The 20,548-nt window shown below is 39.5% G+C and overlaps 2 protein-coding genes across 9 annotated transcripts in view; one reads left to right on the top strand and one right to left on the bottom strand.

Moving 5' to 3' along the window:
* The window catches only part of CAPN6 (calpain 6), a 249,077-nt gene that overhangs the window by 116,344 nt on the left and 112,185 nt on the right, over nucleotides 1-20,548 (bottom strand). The gene's annotated exons all lie outside the window — the stretch shown is intronic.
* PAK3 (p21 (RAC1) activated kinase 3) overlaps nucleotides 1-20,548 on the top strand; it is a 163,771-nt gene that overhangs the window by 91,847 nt on the left and 51,376 nt on the right. For 5 of the 8 annotated variants that reach the window (XM_075184316.1, XM_075184317.1, XM_075184318.1 and 2 more), the window contains exons 2-3: nucleotides 16,203-16,429; nucleotides 20,188-20,288. In XM_075184316.1, the coding sequence (XP_075040417.1) occupies nucleotides 16,225-16,429; nucleotides 20,188-20,288 (306 nt within the window). In that variant the 5' untranslated portion in view covers nucleotides 16,203-16,224. The remainder of the gene's footprint in view (nucleotides 1-16,202; nucleotides 16,430-20,187; nucleotides 20,289-20,548) is intronic. The other 3 variants (XM_075184324.1, XM_075184322.1, XM_075184319.1) reach the window with 1 other exon arrangement.

The raw sequence follows: 20,548 nt of genomic DNA, 5'->3' as shown, positions 1-20,548 counted from the left end.
TCACCAACAGCAGTTGTGCCAGGGAAAAGGTTAACATACTGGGCCTGATTCATCTTCACACCTTCTGACCTTTCAATTAGACAAGTCCTCTTCCACCCCTTGCCTAAATTAAGTTACTGAAGGTATATAAGGAGCACAGAAGAACAAGCAGGTGTGGCACACATACATCCATAGATTTAAGGGGCACACATGTAGCCAGAGGAGGAACATAGCATTACTGGCGACCATAACGAAATTTGGAGGATCTTCTCTTCTATTCACTCGCAGGGCCAGCGGATGTGCAGCGAAGCGCATGCTCAGAAGGCCTCCTGTCTGCATGTCCACCGCGGAACTTACACAGTGGCACACACAAGCCATACATGCAGAAGGAGAGATGTCGATGTATACACAATGATGGTAAAACTAACACACAGGGGCATACACATAACATAGTGTCACATGCCTGCTGAGGGATAACAAAGCATAAAACATATAAACTAAGAAATATATATATCTTTTATCTTGCAGTTTTCATTGTTTACAGCTCATCTCAACATACAAAGATAAACACACCTGCATACATACACATTTGTATATACACTGTGCAGACAGGAGACAAACCAGGCACACATACACACACATACTGGACTTACATTCAGATACAGATATTTATATGGTATGCCTGTATGCATACATGCAGGCATACAATATAAATAAAGCACACATTTGTACAATACACATAGGGAGAGAACCGTTCTTTATGTTATAGTTGTCACTCTTTTCAATAAAAAAAATTGTTTCTAGTTTAAGTTTATGTATACACACAAACAAGTTTGGATTCATCATGGAGCCACATACAGAACACAGGTGTCTTCTTAAGCTGACCAATCCAGTCTTAAAGTGCATCTGTTTTAATTGGATTGTAAGAAATGAAAAAGTTGTATGGGTGACAATAAATGTACAGTATAATTAGATTACAGTACAATACAATTAGTTGTAGATGTCTAAATTTGCTTGATAATACAATTGGGAATGGGAGAGTGGTCATATTGAAATTTTGTGAAATGTGTGTATTCCAACAATCCACCCCAAATCATGATGCTATGTGTGCTGATGGATCGTTTATTTTTATTCAAAAATGTGATTGCAATATGTGCCACATTTAAAATTTTATTTGATATTATATAAAGCCAAAAGTTGGTTATAAAAACGGAAAAACTATTGTGTCTTTGGAGTTAAATAGACTTTTGAAATTTTATATGCAAATCTTGTCCATCACCATGTGTAGCTACATTACAGCAGTGATTTTGTAACAAGTCAAATGATGTTTTATATATATATATATATATATATATATATACATAGTCAGCAGGTTAGGGGTGCCGCTTCCTGAGGTAAATGGTTGCACTTCCATGCATCAGTCAAAGACATCACACCAGTCCAATGCCTTAGTTTAAATAGCCTCAGCTAGTTATATTCACCAGCATCAACACCAGTGGCAGATCCAGGGGGGGGGGGGGGGGGGGGGGGCGATCGGGGCATTCGCCCCCCCTAGCAGCAAAAAGCTAGGTCCCAACCGCCGATCAAAACGGGAGGGGCGGGGCTAAGCGCGAGCGGGGGGGGGGGGCTAAATGTGGGCCAGCCAATCAGAGTGGTCCCAGCCGGCGATCACAACGAGAGGGGGCGGGGCCAATCACGGGCGGAAGGCGGGGTTCAACGCGGGGCAGCCAATCAGAGCAAAGGAGGGGCGTGATTATGCAAAATCGTTCCCCCCTAAACATAAAGTCTAGATCCGCCCCTGATCAAAACAAAGCATAACCATAATCCTAGCCTGTCCGGCTTCTAATACACAGACACACTCTCCCTGAAGTGAATGACCTAGTGTCCCACACACATTCAAAATAACAGAACTTACTGGTCATACTTTGCTGTGCCTCTCATGAAGCATCTGACCTCCTCTCCAGGTAATGAGAGACTGAATGAACTGCCTTGCAGCCGTTTAACAGGACCTCATTAGGTGCAACTCCTGATTGCCAGCAACTTGCTAGCTAGTTGGAAAAGGGCCTTATGTATGGTGCCTGCCCTTCTCTCTCCATTCATACCCCAGGGACCTTTATACTGACTCATGCTACAGCCGAATATACTCTTTGGAAAGCTTTTTCCCCAAACACAAACAATCTCCCTGGGATTTTTAAATAAACATGTCAGAAATTCAGGACTTCTATACCTGACATGTACTACTTTCCCAGTGCTAATTTCCCAATTTACCTGTGGCAAGAGTCCACCTGTATCTGTGTCAGAAATATTTTTTGCTTTTTATGTTTCTTTCAACCATTTGTTTTATCGGGTAATAAATCTTTGCAATTTTCTCTCCTCATCCTGATTCATTTGTGGCATTGAAGTACAGCTAGAATTAAGAAGGAAAAAGATAAAAAAAAATTGGCCAAAGTACTGTTCTGATAAAACCGATACAAATTATTGTAGCCTCAATTTATTTTATCAAATGTACATGAGAAAATGTGAAGTTGATGTCCACATCTAAATATTAATACTTCAGTGTTCTTTATCAAACATTCCAATATTTTTGCATTATTATATATTCTATTATGATGTGATAAGTTACACTATGATGTGTTTCTGATTTTTGTATTTCTACATGGTACATGGGATTTAATATGGAAGATCACACCTGGACAAGAAAAATTATTTTTGTACAGCCACGTTTGAATTATTCTTTCACAACTGAACTGAGAGATTTGACTTTGTTCTTCATAATGTTTCATATTCTATTCACAAAAGATATTACATATATTGTGTTTGTTATATTTTGTTTTTTTATTAGATAGTATATGTATTTAGCCTGGCACTTACTGGCGGCATTTTTCACTCTATTGTTAATTTCTCTTTGATATTTGTGCTTTTTGTTGGGCGAGCTCTTTAGTGTGAAGGGCTGCAAGCGATGGCTTGTGCCAAACATCCATAACATTCAGATTTTTATTATATATGCCGTTTGTCACCATGTGACAAGATTTTTTGCTGTAATTTAGCTATCAATATAGCCTTGTCCTTTCACTTATTTTGCTGAAAACACTCAAAACAGCACATTTGTATTGCCTTACAGTAGTTATATGGGCGCACAGCAAATATGCTATTTCCAAGAAAAGGGGAATTTTGCTGTGCTACGTTATAGGTGTGTTTTTGTTCAGAATGTTCACGCTCTCGGCTGTGTCACATCCTATTTCTCACATTTCAGCATTGCTGGTTGTAGGACTTGTCACGGGTTAAGAATTTCCTGAGAGTAATTTTGCTAATATGCTTTGAAAAATAAATCTTAAATATGGAGCATGGAAATTTTTTTTGCTACAAGAAAAGGGAACGGCTGCACATTTGTATATTACAATTTATTTTATTATCACTTGCCAAGTCATAAGACAATTTGTATTGGTATAAAAGACCAGGAAGACTCTCACAAAACCATCAAAGAATCCTATCTAGTCCCTTGTGACAGGGCAAACTGCAGACACCCATACTTGTACAATTTGTATTTCAGTTTTATGTTTGTCCCCTACATAGGTGGTCAGTGGACTCACATTCATCCATGTACTGAAAAGGTGGTTCTGTAGCCATAGCTCAGCTGGTAGATCCATACATATGTATAATGGCTTTATGGTCCCCTGGACCATATACTAATGTAGAATGTCATAGACCTTATACATATGTTATTGTATAAGAATATATAGTGGTCCTAGATGTGTGATAACTTCCACTACCATTAACTCCTCTTTCATACAGTGAATTATATAACACCTATAAACAGGCGTACAGTGGGCAATTGCCCCCCATGATTTCTATTGGATGGGCAGACACTGTGTTTTGCCCCCACATGAACTTCTACACAAAATTCTTCATGCTACTTGCTGAAGTCATGGCATCTGTTCTAAACTTGTGAAACTTTTTTTAGATGATAGATTGTCTTAGTATAACTACCAAATGTCCTTTAACATAGATGGCCTTAGTAGCCTTAGTATAGATTTAATACTGATCGATTGATTTGTTTATTTATTTAAAAAAACTCTTTAAGTGTTCAGTTCATAAACATTTAATAAATAACCTGTATCGATGATGAACAACTGTTCACTTTTCGTTTACCCTGAATTTCGTGTGGTGCGTCCAGTAACAAACAAGATATAGTCATTTAAATTTATAGCACATACAGGGCCTGATTCATTAAGAAAAGTTAAGCAAAAGTAAGTAAAGCAAGACCATGTTGCATTGGAGGGGGAGCTAAAGATAAAATGTGATGACAGATTTATAGTTGGGGTAAGGCATGTTCTAGACCAGGGATGTCCAACCCGCGGCCCGCGGGCCGCATGCGGCCCAGCACGCCTGTAAATGTGGCCCAGGGAAGCTAAAAGGTTGGACACCCCTGTTCTAGATCAATTTTAAATTTCAGGATAAAATTAAAGCTACCAAGTATTTTTGTGCTACATGAAAAAACAGCCACTATTTTCCTTATGTGCAAAATAATAAACTAATTTGCACCCCTTGCAATGCAACAAGGTTTGGTCTAGAAAACTTGAGTAAGTAAAACTTACTCAATTTTTTGCATAACCTTCCTTAATGAATCAGGGCCACCATAGCCAGTGAGGCAGTGACTATAGATTTAAAAATACTTCCAATCAAATGAGATTATGCTGTGACAAAATCTGAATAAAAACTAGGTTAAGGACTATGAAAAATGTACATTTCTAAGATGAAAATGTGAAGTTATCTATCTGTCTAACAGCTACTGTACTAATTAGTAGTTAATATTAATAATAATATTTATTTAATAATGTGTAAATACATTTTCATAGTAAAATAAACAATAATACTGGGGTTGGCCAACCCCTGAAACACTGACAAAAATTAACATAGAATAAGGAGTCTTTGTATATCTACAGTCAATGTTACAACTGTTGTTTATGAGATACCAAACACGAGAAAAAGTGGCTCCAAGCCCTATAGTAGTCCTTTTGCGCCCCCCCCCCCCCCAAAAAAAATTTTTTTAGTTCCTATGCCCCTGCCTATACAGACCTTCTAACATCGATCTCCTAAGGAACAGGGACAGTCAGTGGGGTCACATTAGTGGAGAAGTCACTCCGTCATGTGGGGATGTGCCTAGCACGTAAGAAGCTAGGCCACTCCCACCCCCTCAAAACCTTCTTGAATAGCCATGTGCACCACCGGCAGGTGCCCGTGGCACCCAATCACTATTGCGATGTCACTTCACACTTTGGTGAGCGGGTACATACCACCCAACCTCCAGGGTCAAACAGTGGAACTGTCCCTTCAAATCAGCCTAAATCGTGACATTTGGGAGATATACATGTATGCTTTCAGCTGGTAATGGAAGTTGGTGACCTACTTCTGCAACCGCTTGTTTTGTCATGTCAGAAAGTCATTCATCTAACAAAATGCATTTACTGCTGAATCTGTGCATTAAAATGGAGTTTTCAACTGTGGTGACTTGCATTTATTGGCTTGTATTTGAGCACCATTTAGTAAACAGTTTGCTTTATCTCTGTTACTTAATTCTGTGTTTATTTTTCACCCAAGGCTTTATTTTTTCCAGCTATATATTATATTTTCATTATCTTTGGATATAGCACAAAACTACTCTGCGGATTCTATTATTTACAAGACGCTGAACTAAATTTCTTGTATCCATGGCCAATGCAAACAACTATACCAAGATCATGTAAAGTCCAGAAACCAGGCAGATAAAACAAATTATGAAATGTTGCAGAAGGGCAATGTACAAACCAATACATTGACATTGTCTGCAGCTAGGAAACCCCTTCAGGATTGCTTTCTTACTCTTGTGCTGGCAATGCGTAAAATGTTTGACACATTTTTGCAAGTGTCTTCAATGTTAGATTTTCTTGTGCTACATTCCATGGATTTGAACAATAAAGAGCATGTTAAACCTGGGTTCAAGTACATTCAATGCATTTGCTATTCACTCTGATTGATGGTAATGCACATGCGAAGGTTAATTTGCGAACCAAATAAAACCAATGTGACGAACATAATTTTTGTTGCACAATGGCGTCAATATGCCGTGGGGGGAGGGGTCAAAAGGATTTATTGCGTCATAGAGACCCTTTACTAGGAAGCGGGCAGGATGCGGGAGAATAGCTTGCTGTCCCGGGAGTTGTGTTTAACATTAATTACTTGAATTTGGTTTGGGAGGACGTCTCTTACTATCAGCATGTGCAGGATTATCTGTGCAGATGTCTAACTAGTCCATATTTTAAAGACTTTTTAAAAACACCATATAAACATCATAATGTCATACGAGGCGAGTGCACAACAACCCCCCCTCCCCCCCCCCCACACACACCACGAGCAGTACCACAATTTGTGTCACTGCGCAATGAGGGAGTCCATGATGATGTGATTCAAGTTAATTGCACCACCATGGCCCAGCCCACTATGCAAGGAGATCGGATGGGATATGGGAGGGTGGCTTACTCTTTCGGGAGTCAAGGAGAACTCCCCAAAATTTGGGAGTCTCCCGTCAAGTCTTTATAATGTGCTACATTTAAACAAGTTCTATGTGTATATTAGAATGTAAGCTCCAATGGGGCAGGGAAGGGACTTATGCGAGTGAGTTCTCTGTACAGTGATGTGGAATTATTATATAAATAACTGATGATGATGAAAATTGCTATTTCAATCATCCCGCGTTCTTTCTCCCCTGGCAACAGTACCGTTCACTTAACATATGTACTGTGACTCCTGCAGTGTTGAATCTAATGGAAGTCTGAGAGACTAGAGCCACTGGTAAAAAATCATCAGACTATGCCGAAGTACAATAAAGGTGTTTAATTCATTCATATGTTTAATTCATCATTAAACATATTTCCTCTGAATAGCATGAGTTAGAAATTGAATTATTTCCTGTCTCCGTAAGGCTGTGTTGTCTATTGATTATACAGGAAACAGTTGATAAGAAAAGCACTATATTATGTAGTGATCTTGCCTTGCTAATATAACCAAGTTGATAACAATTGTTGATGATATTGTGAATCAGAAAATATATTTAGTTAGGTGATTTCTTAGAGTTGCACACCTGCTATACTCATCATTTATTTCAAGCTGCATTACCATTTAACCAGCAGAACATTTAAGTTTTGATTGTGGATTCTAATTGGTCTTCTCCTCACAGCCTCTCCCTGCACAGTGTTGCACAGTCCCGGTTTTCATCCCGGGCTCTGATACAAACCACAAAGACCCAGGAAGCAGAAACAATAGATTAACATTTCCTTATTAAATTATATATTACAGCGATGGGCAACCCAACATACTGTAAATGCAGCCCTACAACTTCCAAATGGGCCGCTTATTACCCCTATTTTAAAACAATTTTGGCAGCCCCACGTCACACATTCCAAAATGCACCCACATGCCTACCTGCTCCAAAATTCTACCACATGCCACTCAGATCTGTCACTTGTTCCAAAACAGCCACATATGCCCTCATTTGTCTACATGTATTCCAAAACTTCCCCATAAGCCAATCAGACCTCCCTTTTTGCCTCCCACATGCCACTCAGACCTCTCCACATGCCCCTCTGTCACATGTTGCTCAGACCAACCCACATGCCCCCTCAGACCGCCCCACATAGCATTTTAACCTCCCCACATGCCATTCAGATCTCCCCGGATGCCACTCAGACATCTTGAAATAACCCCTCAGACCTGCCCACATGACACTCAGACCTCCCCACATGTCCAATCAGACATTCGCCCTCAGACCTCCTCACATGCCACTTAAATTTCCCCACATGCCACTCAGACCTCCTCCCATGTACCCTCAGACCTCCCATGTCCCCTCAGACCTCCCCACTTGCCACTCAGACCTCCCCACATGTCCACTCAGACATTAGCCCTCAGACCTCCTTACATGCCACTTAAATTTCCCCACATGCCACTTAAACCTCCCCAGATGCCACTCAGACATCCTGACATGTCCCCTCAGACCACCTTCTATGTCCCCTCCCCACATATCCACTCAGACATTTTCCCTCAGACATCTCCATATGCCACTCAGACATCCTCCCATGTCCCCTCAGACCTCCTCCCATGCCACTCAGACCTCCCCACATGCACACCCGGACCTCCCCACATGCCCACTAAGACATTCCCCCTCAGACCTCCCCACATGCTACTCAGAGGTCTTCACATGCAGTGTTCCCTCTAAGCTGAGCAATCTGGAAATGATAGAGTTAAACCTGTATCTTACTAGGAAACATCCTGCAGATTGTGAATGCGAACCTTTCGGGTGGAGCCCTCATTAGAGTGACCTTTTAACTCTTTCCTTTCCAGATTGCTCAGCTTAGAAGAACACTGGTCACATGCCATTCACACATCCAAACATGGCCACTCACAACACTTACCTGCACAGCCGGAGCCCACAGAGGAAGGAGGGAGAGGAGGTAGACCTGAATGCACTGCAGTAACTTCTCCTCTGATTGGTTGTGCTGTGTGACCCCCCTGCAGTGTGCGGAGGAGGTCACATGACGAGGAAGCTGGCTGGAGGCCGCGAGTGGAGGATCCGGGAGCGGCTGGCAGCAAAGGGACATATGTTTCCTCTCAATGATGGCGGTTTAGGGAAATACATATAAATATTGATGTAATGTTGAATCACATTTATTGTGTGAATAGAACAGTTTTCTTGCATATTGAAGCGTGAAAATACCTTTCTCAGAGGGGAAAACAAAGTGTATACATTGCAAAAAAAGCTACATTAAGTTGCTCTGTTCAACCAGTTCATAAATAGCTCCCACATATTAAATCTGTCAGTAACTGTCAACATATGGCTATGGGCTTTTGACTGAGGTCATATTTTGCACCTACGCTTATAACTGCGTTGCTCTGCTTGGGAGGTGGTAGAAGCTGTGTACAAATGTAATAGTATGAGGAAACACTGCTGAGAAAAATAGTTTAAAGAACTTGTAGAAAATTTGAAGGTGAGATGTATCATATTATCCACACAGCTTAAATTTTTTACATTCAGTTTAAAGCCATTACTGTCGATTCCTTTTCCTACAGAGAGCTTTTCATGTAGTTGTCATTGAGCCTCTTCATAAGCAACATTAACAAATTATCTCCACATTCTGACTAGAGATTCGTGTATCAGATACTATTACATTTATTAGACGCTTTCTTTCAACTGACAATTGATTTGAAGTGTTTGGGCAATGAGGCGACAGTAGTTATTTTTTAGGCACATTCACTACCTGAGTCTTGGGATGTGTGTACCCAAGATATATATTGTAACAGACCACAGGAGTTCGGACCTCCAAGTGCTAATCTAGATTGGTGCAGGCCGACCAGGTGTGCGAAGTCAAACGAGTTCCCCGGTGTTCACCAAGAACCCCCGCTAGGCGGAATAGGCTTAGCTGACGAGAACTCGTAGGTCGTGGTCCTCTGTTCTGTCACTATATGTAACACTGCAGAAGTGGGAGAGTGAGGAGGAGGGTGATGCCTAGACAAAGTATCAAACCGAATTGGTGCACAGGCGGTCTGTGTGGTATAACACAGAAGATAGTAGTAAGGTCAGGCAGCAGAGTACAAAATCAGTCGGCTGTTTGGAGTTTCAAACGGAGTCAGGAACTGGTACATGAATTGCCAGCTTGAATGGTTAACACAGGGAAAGGATGCACAGTCAGAGACAGGGAGTCAGGCAAGCTGAGATACTTGTTACTCTGACACTGCTGAAGTATCAGAGCGAGTTTAAATAGTGCAACACATTTGAATTGCCTGCCTCTAGATTGCAATTTATGTGATGTGCCGTTATCCGAACGTGTCGGGCACCCGGAGCGACAAATGGTAAGTGATTGTGACATATATACAGTGGTCGAAATGGGCTGACATACGGTGGTAAGCCATACCACAACCCCTCCGACTTCTTTAATTATAAAGCTTTCAAATTCTATTGACATAAATTTTCCATATTCCGCCACTTCTAAATCTCCATAATGGCACTTCCACCTCAACCATTTTATATATATATATATATATATATATATATATATATATATATATATATATATATATATGTATATATATATATATATCATACTTACCTACTTTCTGTATTCTGTTTCCGGGAGATGGGCGTGACTGGAGGGCGGGAGGGGGCGGGGCGGGGCAGGGCAAGACAAATAGCGTCATTTTAGCCCCGCCCCGCGACAAAAATTACGTTTTGTCGCGGGGGCGTGGCCAAAATGCCGCGATTCTGGCTGAATCGTGTCATTTAGCGGTGGCTGCAGCGGGATGCGGGAGATTTGCCAGCTCTCCCGGGAGCCCGGGAGACTGACCCGAATTTCAGGGAGAGTTGACAAGTATGATATATATATATATATATATATATATATATCTAAAAAAATATATATATAAATATATATACTGAGCTATGATATGTTATATGTAAACAGCTTATCACCTTTACCCTGTACATTCAGAGCTACCTCTCAGCTAAATTACATCCCACACTCTGAAACTTTCACTTTTCTCATAAGACAATCCTAAATCTTGCCTGGCTGGTTTGGTCATATGAGCAGAGAGGTGTGTTCTAGGAGTCCTTACAGCTTGCTGATAAGTTGTAACAGCGGGTTTACAATGCATACGGATTTGTGAGTATAAATAAATGTACTGGTAGCTGTGAAGTTGGTTTAATTTGGAATCCTGAGCATTGTTTCACTGCAATTTTGGAAAGGTGTTAAAGTTGAGTCTCACACGTTTGACATCTAGAGAGCAATATCAGAGTGGTGGGACGTTCTGCTGGTGCAACCACTGAGATGGTATTCTGCACTGTATGCCCAGGTGTATACATTTATGTCTGTGTATGTATTTTGTTACCTCGTTATATTTTTTGTGCGCTCTGTCAATATGTGGCTTATTTGGGTATGGTGTGCTTACACTAAAAATGGATCAAAAAATATAAAGTATGTTTGTTTTGAAATAGCTCTACCCACTCATACTCCACATTTCTCCCTCTTGGTAAAGTTACCCTGTTAGGATATCTGCAGTTTGTTTAGTTTTAAGAACCAAATAAACAAAAAGGTCTCAATTAAGTTTTCAACAGTTCAAATAATAATGCTGCTGTTAAAATTTAAACATACCACTTTAATGCATAGGGATTACTTTGCCTCATTAAATTGGTAAAAAAAAAAAAAAAGGGACATATTGTATGAACATTGTACTATGTGCAATTGCTTTTATTAGTTGTGTACATGCCATGTGGGGGCTGCTGCAGACATGGTTTATATCAACAATAATGACACAAAAACAACAGCAACGTAACCAGCAAGTGGTGAGATCCACTTCATTCCCCAGTCCGCTGGTTTTGTGAAGTTCTGTAAATGTATGAAATGATTTGAATAATGTGGGTATTTTTCTATTTTAATGGGACTATTTAATAAGCTGCAATGAGCCAAAAATCTGGAGAAAACAGTTGTTTTGCAGAGAAAGGTCATTGCAGCTCTACTTTTAATTTATCAGAGATTGCTCCTGTCGATGCTGGTCACTGCAGTCCAATAGATGTCTATGGGGGCTGCGATGTGACCCTATTTAACAAGTGGGGAAAAGCTTTGCTTTTCACTGCCAGCCTTAAAATACTAACGCCATCTCAATATGGCATTAGCTTACCATATTAATGCCTCTCTGTGTTCAGCACCAGGGTCCCATTGCAATGCGCATGCGCGACAGTAGCCGCGTATGCTATGTAGCCACTCAGGTCGGATCCTCTATTCACCGGCAGCGTTAGGCTAGTGAAAGAGGTTTTAGTTTGTTTAAGAGGGGGAGGGGGTGGTTTCGCCAGTGCTCTCCAATGAGCCCTGGCTTCATAAATACCAGCGGCAGGACATTATATATCACTGCGGTATTCAGCGATTGAAAATGATTTTTACTGCAGTCCACTAACCACCAATGAGAAATAGACCTCTTGATCACACTTGAAATTAGTTTGTTTCTGTATCATCCGCATATAGTGTATTTAGGGGTGTATTTAACAAGTGGTGAATTGCTGGAGTAAACACAAAGCTGTTCTCACAATGGCATTACTTGACTTTAACATTGGATCCAGTTGAAACCTCTCCAGCTTCATGGGATGTCTAGCCTATCAAAGGATAAGTGTATGTGCTTACCTTATCCACAAATAGCTCTTCCTCCATTTGCCGGCAGATTTAGGCTACTGGAGGGAAAAGTCTTTGCAAAGGAGGGGGATCTTCGCCGGGGGTCCCAGAGCATTCCCTGCGTGGTAAGTAGCGGATGTACGTCATTATGTATTGTTGCGCTTTGCAGCAATACATAATGATAGCTACCCCCTCCCAATAATAAAAAGACCCCATAATGTGTTTGCTAATTAGATAATATATGCAATTTATTTCATTAATGACAAACCTGTGGATGATCGTTACTGTTTCTTGGGTTCTCTCTGGTTTGCGGTGATGATTTTTTTTATGCAACCTGTTTTTATTAGTAAAAACAATTTTACATAGGCCGGGTATACAACTTATGCTTAATAAATGAAAAGGCAACGAACATACCCAGTGAACTAAGATTATGACTGTAATGAGCATAGAACAATGAAGACGTAATTTTTGTGAACATGATGCTGACTTTTAGTCACAGGCTAAACATGTGACAGTCACTGCACAAAGTGCCACTCCAGGCTATACGATCAAATTGATGAAAAGAGAATATAGTATCACGACAAAGCATTAACCCTTGACTGCTACAGCAGCAGAAATCAAGCTATGGCTGACACATCTAAATCATACTTGCCAACTCCCGGAGGGAGAGAGGGCGTGAATGGAGGGCGGGAGGGGGCGGGGCGAGGCCAATCGCATCATTTTGGCCCCATCATTTGATCACTGTCAGATCACCGCATTCACACAGCACTCCCTAGTATTAGAACATCTATTTATATGCCTTCACTTTGGCCTAGATGTCAAAAACATCAAAGCTGATACCGTTGTATGTCAACACAGGCTCTACCAATGAGCAAAACAATAATAATATAATTATTTAAAAAGTAAAAAAAAATCCACATTCACAAGATATATCCTTACATTTAGCCCTAAAAATGTTAAAAGATTACGAATTAAATCAGGGGTATATTTAATGGGATGAATTAATTGTGTGGAGGTAGTTAAGGTAGGAATCATGAAAAGTGTTTTTTTAAAAAATTTATATCAATTTGCTATTTCTATTTTTACACGCAAAACTAGCACAAAATTTTGGAAAATTGTGGGCTACCTGAGGTATAATAGTTGTGTACCTTTGGAAGAAAAAGAGTTAAATGGAACTGAACTGAATAAATTAAAGTTTGTCTTATAACTGTATGCCGTAGGACGCTATATTAGATAGATGATAGAGGATGATAAAGATGATATAATGACCATTACCAGTCCTAACTTATGAAATGCTTGTAATTTTACGTCAGTATACCATAGCAACATCTGACATAAAGGTCGAAAAGACACAATTTAATTTTCCCAGAATCGATAATATAAATATAGATGAATTTAAAAAGTGCATATCTAATTTAGTATTAGATAGCAGAACTATCTAGTTTTTAATGTCCGTATTGTTATACATGTCAACATTTTCAAATTATTTTAAGGGAACCTTGCCTACTAAAGATTTAAAGGCATCATGCATAGTTCACTTGAGCATTGTAGAAATTAAGAAATGAAATAGTGTGGCATTATGTAACACCTGTAACTATAACATACGCATGCCTGCTTGGTGCATATGGCTAGGCACTGCATTGGAAAATTTGCCCACATGCACTTGTTGAAATAAAAGAACACTCAAATTGGAGCTTTCACCATTAAAAAGCCCCCTCCTCCCCCTTAGGTAGAAGCCCAGTGTGGGACCCTTCCATGGAGCTCTGTTTCTTACCTTACAGTTACTGCTTGGTCAGGAGTCTCCTAATTCTGAGTAATGAATGGACTGTTGTGGGGAAGCTACTGAGTAAGATTCATGCAATGAGCCTTTAAGGCCAGTTTGCAGAACACAAGTGCAATGGATGCGTTGGAAATATGGGAAGCCTCCAACAGTCCCAGTTTCCATGGGTCAGTCACTACAATCAAAAAGGTCAAAGCGGCACACCTACCAGAAAGGAGGTGTGGTCTAAGTGGGTGTGGTATGTGCAAATTGGGAGCATGACCTAATATGTACAGATTTACTCATTTGGAACATTTTTAATGAGATCTGATGTCAACATGTAAGATAACGCTTAATCAAAGCTCTCACATTACATGAGAGTTCATACCGAAATTGAGCTAACCGGTTAACTAAACAACAAGCTGTGCACCTGCCAAATGTTGATTATTTACTTTTACAATAAAGCAGCATTCCCATGTGAAAAAGGAGATCTGTTTTTTTTTTTTACATAAATTAATTATTGTGGCAAATTATAAGAAGAAGCTTGGTAACAACCATTTTCTTTGGTTTGTCTCTTAAAGCTGCTATAAATGATTTATAATTCTGCACCGTGTCTACAGTGTCATGTGGCTACCTTGGCAACCACAGGCACCACATGGCACATGAAGAAGTGAGCAGAAAGGCTCTGTCTGCTCTTTAAACCCACCCTCCTTTTTCTTCCTTTGCCTTCACATGATCTGCTGAGAGTCTGAGTCTGTGAATGTGACTGGCAGCCATACTTGTCTGACCTCCAGTGAGATTGGGCAACGGAGATTTGTAGGAGGTCAGCCAAAAAAGCGAAAAATCAGATGCATGCCAAAATGGTATTTAACTTGCTATTTAAAGAAAATAAAACGCATGTGGGTTGCTGCTATAATTAAAGACTGATATTAAGCTGTGGTGCTTTTATTTTTGGACAATTACAGTTAAAATATTAACAGCTAAATGATTTAAGCTGCAAAATTGCCTTTCTTAGAAAAAAAACCTGTGTTATTAAATTAGTTGCATGAGGAAGCTGTTACAACTGCTTGTGTTTTGCTTGTACTTTCTGTCACAAGCATCTCATCATGGAATACATTTAATAACATTATAGGAGTGGGTAGAGCCTACAGACTGTGAAGTGACTGGTCATGAATCAGGGGTATTTTATTATGTGCAGCATCATCTCGGGCCCCTTCCATTTCTGCCGAATGGGACGTGGTTACACCCGGTTGGAAGCTCCTCCCACTACACAGGCAGGCCAGGGCCCCCAGACAGACCTGAGACCCGCTCCTTTGTTCCTGCCCCCCTCCCTCTAAGCGCCCCCAATTGTGTGCAATTAATATTGTTCAGTATAGGGTAATGTCAATTATTAAGTTTAAAATGTACACCTACTTTTCCCATTTTTGCATTAAAAGCCTTTCTGGCTACAATGTTTCAAAAAGCAACAGTACTCCCAATGAATGGAGTGGAACGATTCTTTAGTATTCTGTTATTGCTGGGTGTAGCTGAATGAGACCTGAATTGTGCTTTTTGTTTAACTCTACAAAACACACAGTTGACATTCTGCAGCTTTTTGCTGAACGTCACTATAACATAACTTGAATCTCTTTAGAGAACTTGTGATGAACTGGAACAGTAGAAAATAACCCCTACAGTGACTGAATGAAAAGCGCCGTTTGTTTTACAATAAATCTTTGTGTCTTTCAAAATGAGTTTTTACAAATCCTGTGAACTGTTTTCTTTTCAAAAAGACATTAACACAATGAATACAAGTTATTGTTATTTTGTCTTATAATGTGCTTCAAAGTCAAATACAGAGATGTGAAGCATGATTGTGGTCATTCAAACGCTGTTTCTTCAGTTTGTCCAGAATATATTATACTCTTAGTCAGTGAAAGCAGTAAGAGTGAGTTAAGCCATTTACTTCCTGAACAAGTTGCTATTGATATCCATGGAAAGCATTCAAGTTTTTGCTCTTATGAGGCAGTTATATACCCTAAACATCATACATCCCAGGTAACAAATCATCTAGCAACAAATGGGTAAATATAAAAGACAAGTGGCTGACTTGTGCTATCCTCTGTTCCCAAGCACCTTAGGCACTAGCCTATGGGACATATTTTTAAAGATCCTTGAATATCTGTGACTTTCTCGATACATACAGTATTGGGCCGCATGAAAACTCTGCTCTGCAGAAGGTGTATTGTCTTGTGTATAACACTAGCGGAACTCAACCTTCTCTTTACTCTCTTTCACAGGAGGCTGTGAGGACTACTGAAGATGTCCGATAGTGTGGATATTGAAGAGAAACCTCCAGCCCCCCCTCTTAGAATGAACAGTAATAACCGTGATTCTTCAGCATTAAATCACTGCTCAAAACCACTCCCCATGGCGCCGGAAGAAAAGAACAAGAAAGCCAGGCTGCGCTCCATCTTCCCAGGAGGAGGGGATAAAAGTAAAGTATCAGTGTATGACATTAGAAAAGGTGTTATGTCTGCCATGTTTTTTCTTTGATGCTGTTTAGATGTTTCTTGGATTAAGTTTCCTTGTTCTACATATGGCTTAAATCAGGAACAATGATGGTTAGCACGTCATTAGGAATTTCCAGCCTTTAGTGACTCACAGATGATCGTTGTTGCATAAAAACCCTGCATTACATAAAGGGAAGTGAAGCCAACACTGGACATGAGTGGTTGGCTGATGGCAACTAGCTGTTGTCAAGAATCAAAAGAGAACGTCTGATGAAGTAAACTACTGGCAAAACACCACTGCTCATTGTAGTGCTCCAATACTCAATATTAGTTATTTGTATTAACACATATCCACTTTGCTTCATAGTGTATGTAGGTGTATTACACGTGTCCTGCCAAATAGCAAAGTTCACACATTGAGGCAAAAGACATAAAGCCAGCACTTGTAGGCAATTCATTCCATGAATGGTGCCCTACTTAGTGCATTAAAATACTGTCAAATGGTGTAAAAAGTGTGCTTTCTATATGTTCAATAGGACTTTCATGTGTCCTTTTGTTGAGCTTATAATGCACTTTTTATATGCTGAAAAGGAGAACTAATCGATGCAAGAAAAAACACTTGTACCTGTACATGCCCAGTTAAAATTTGGTTCTGTATGGACATCACAAATGTGAAAAGGGTTATAAAAGTGTTGACACATCATGAAATGTGCTCACACTTGATCATTACAAAAAGATACAAACAGATGGGGTCACTCTTTGCACTTTGGTGACCTTTGATGAATGATCTCACAGTTTAGTTAAATTATAGCACACAGTATAGTAAAGCATAGTACAAAATAATATTAAATACGGAAATGACTGAGCAATGGAGGGACAAATCTGAATGGTTCTTAGCTCTAGTACTGGCTGTCATTGACATCTGAGGGGGTTCTAAAGACGGCAGCTCATCTTATCACACCTCAATCCCTGCAACCGCTGTATTACAACACTGGTGGTTAAGTGTATCTCCATAATAGATTTATTAGAGGTGCATCCCATGCTTTTCCTGTCTTCCTCATTGCCTACATAATTTATAAGTAATGTAGTCTTCTGCCAATGGAAATCAATTTTTAAAGTGTAGAAAAGGGTATTTTAAGTTAAGAGTTTTACAGCTGTAATGTGTGTCTAAAAAGATCTAAAAGTTCAACAATCAAGGAAAAATACAATTTATGAGAATTGCATAAATGAAGCATGCAAGTGAAAGACTTAAATCTATTTTAAATTGAGTTGCTGGGACTGCACCTTTAATTACCATGATGTGGAACAGACTCTCAGAAAGGAAATGCCTTTAACATTGATCGCTCCAGACTAAGCAATGAAACACAGTCTTCTTAGTGTTACTTGTTATCTTGTAAATCATACCCACATGTTTTAGCAATTTGGGGTATCTGCCATTAAGTGTTATGTTACTGGGCTGCTTTTCATTAGAAAAGCTTATATTTCAGTCTGCTTGCACGTGCCAAGGGACTGCGCCGAACCCAGAGGAAATAGACTTGGAATTGTCTTTCCATCCACACTGGGGGTTATTTACGGATCACTGGGGAGCAGGGTGGTGAAGTTAATGTTTCCAGGGCTAAGGATACTGTCCTTAAAGCAGAAATCAACAGAGAAGCTGAAAATTTTTACATTAAAACTGTATGAGAGAGTCATGTACAATTCTGGTTTCTAGAATGCAATGTGGATATTTTGGAAACGTGAAGGGATCTGATTTTTTTTTTTAATGTACAACCATTTTCTATTCCTTAAAGCAGTAACTCCACATAGCATTTTTTCTTTAAATATCTTAAAAAAAATAATATTTCTATTAAGCATGCATTTAATCATTTTTAAGCGCCCCCCCTACAAGTCATCCTCTCCTTTTCAGAATCTCTCTTGAGGGCAGACAAGCATGGCTGAAAGTCTCACACACACATACCCACAGATCTCTGCATGTCATGTGATGGCAGAGGGGGGGAGAAGGAGAGAGGATTTTACAATGCAGACTGAACTCATATGGCTATTTCAAAGCCTCTCTGCTCACTACATGATATGGTATGGGACTGTGGTTGCCATGGTAATCACATGACATTGTGCAGAACTCTAAATCATTAATAGCAGCTTGAAGAAACAAACCAAGGAAAATGGTACTTCTCAAGTTTCTTATTTATAGCCTGCCACAGTGATTTATGTTAATAAAAACACAGCTCATGGGATTTCTACTTTAAAAGTCATTGTTGCCAGTGCTTTCTTAGAACAATAGATATTTTATTGATTTTTCATTTTTTTTATGAAGTGCTGATGCATTCAGAAAATATGTAAAAAAAAAAAAGCTAGAATACTTTCTACAAAACAGTTACATTTTATAACTTAAGGGCATGAACTAAATTGTGCCTATGTTTTACTCATTAACATGAAAATTATGGAAATAATGACAAAAAGTCAATATAATATTATAAAATATGATATTGAAATAATTAAAATATTGAAAAGAAATATCTGATGGTGTCTTTACAGTGTATTTGTCACCTATGCAACGGAAGTCCCAGAATTTGGCTGCACTTCATAAATTACCTTCACTGTGGGGGAAGCCATTTTGTTGGCTATACACACTAATAGATATTTATGAAAATGTAGCCTTTCATTATTTGTGAAAATTACGCATGAGGTGCCTCATTGATGTCTCTGCTTTCTAGTGAAATAATAGGCTGCATTCTCCTAACAGTTGGTTCAGGGCACAAAATGGCTGTGGTGTCTCGATCTCCACAGACGTGCCTAGATTTCCACCAACCTGCATGAGTTTGCAGAGCAAGATGACAACTTTTGCAGAGGAGCAGAAGTTTGTATTGACTAATGTAGACCTGGACAACCTGTGGCTATCCAGATGTTGTGACGCTGTAAGTCCCAGGATACTCTACCAGCTATGGTTGTGGCTACGGTACAGAGGTGGGGCACTGGTGTTTCTAGTTTTGTGGAGCAGTTCAAAATTTATATTTCTTTTTGCTGAGCAACATTATTGAAATGAGATAAAGGGGGTGCATTTTTTAGCGGTGTTACTCGCTTTGCAGAAGGTGCATAGCCATTTTCACGCCACAAATATACTTGACCTTTAAACCAAATTTCAGCTAGCAGAGACCGCGTCCTTCTTCTTTTAATAGGATGCGTTTTGTACCTTCCAGGAAAGGTACATTCCTTTGCCCAAATGTATAGAAAAAACTTCAGACACACATAGTGTTGTAATAAAGACAGTCCCATCACAGATCATAATAAAGGAAACTAGGCCTTACCTTGAAATGCGCTGGTCAGACCGTCTAGGTGTACCAGTGCAAACTTTAGGCTGCGGGTTTGAAAAAGTGGAGATGTTGCCTATAGCAACCAATCAGATTCTAGCTATCATTCAGCTTTTATTTAGTACCTTCTACAAAATGACAGCTAGAATCTGATTGGTTGCTATAGGCAACATCCCCACTTTTTCAAACCTGCAGCTTAGTAAATCTAGCCCCAAGTACATTAAACCTTTCAAACCTCCTTTTTCTTGTGATATACCTTAGGTCCTGTAAGCCTGTAATCATTAATACAGAAATAGACATAAATACATCTGCATTTTAAAGAATTATTGATAGATTAGCAATCAACTTCCACAAACTTTTATTTAGGATAAGATTGTTTTTAAAGAACAATATGAATCTAGACAAGTATGTATGTGGGTTAGAACGGCTTTTAAACTAATGTGTATTTTCTATTTTGCCCCCAGCCAACAAGAAGAAAGAAAAGGAACGCCCAGAGATTTCCCTCCCCTCAGATTTCGAACACACCATTCACGTTGGTTTTGATGCTGTAACTGGGGAATTCACTGTGAGTACCCTTGATATACACACTGTCAAAGTCTGAGAGAACCAGCTTATCCTTAATGTGTTATCTTCGGCTTTGGTCTAGGGAAAGATTATTTAATGCATTGTTCAAAAAAAAAAAAAAAAGAATATAGCTGCTTGTGGAGGTGACAGGTTTATTGTAAGCAGTGAAAGTACTGAGGATTTATCATGTGGATTTAGCTGTGTTTTGCTCATCTCACGGATTACAACTCCAGTATGAAAATGTTGTCCTCCATTATGTAC

This window comes from Mixophyes fleayi, chromosome 9 (assembly GCF_038048845.1).
Source record: "Mixophyes fleayi isolate aMixFle1 chromosome 9, aMixFle1.hap1, whole genome shotgun sequence".
Lineage (NCBI taxonomy): Eukaryota > Metazoa > Chordata > Amphibia > Anura > Limnodynastidae > Mixophyes > Mixophyes fleayi.
Note: the sequence above shows the minus strand (reverse complement) of the source record. Positions and strands in the feature narration are given on the sequence as shown.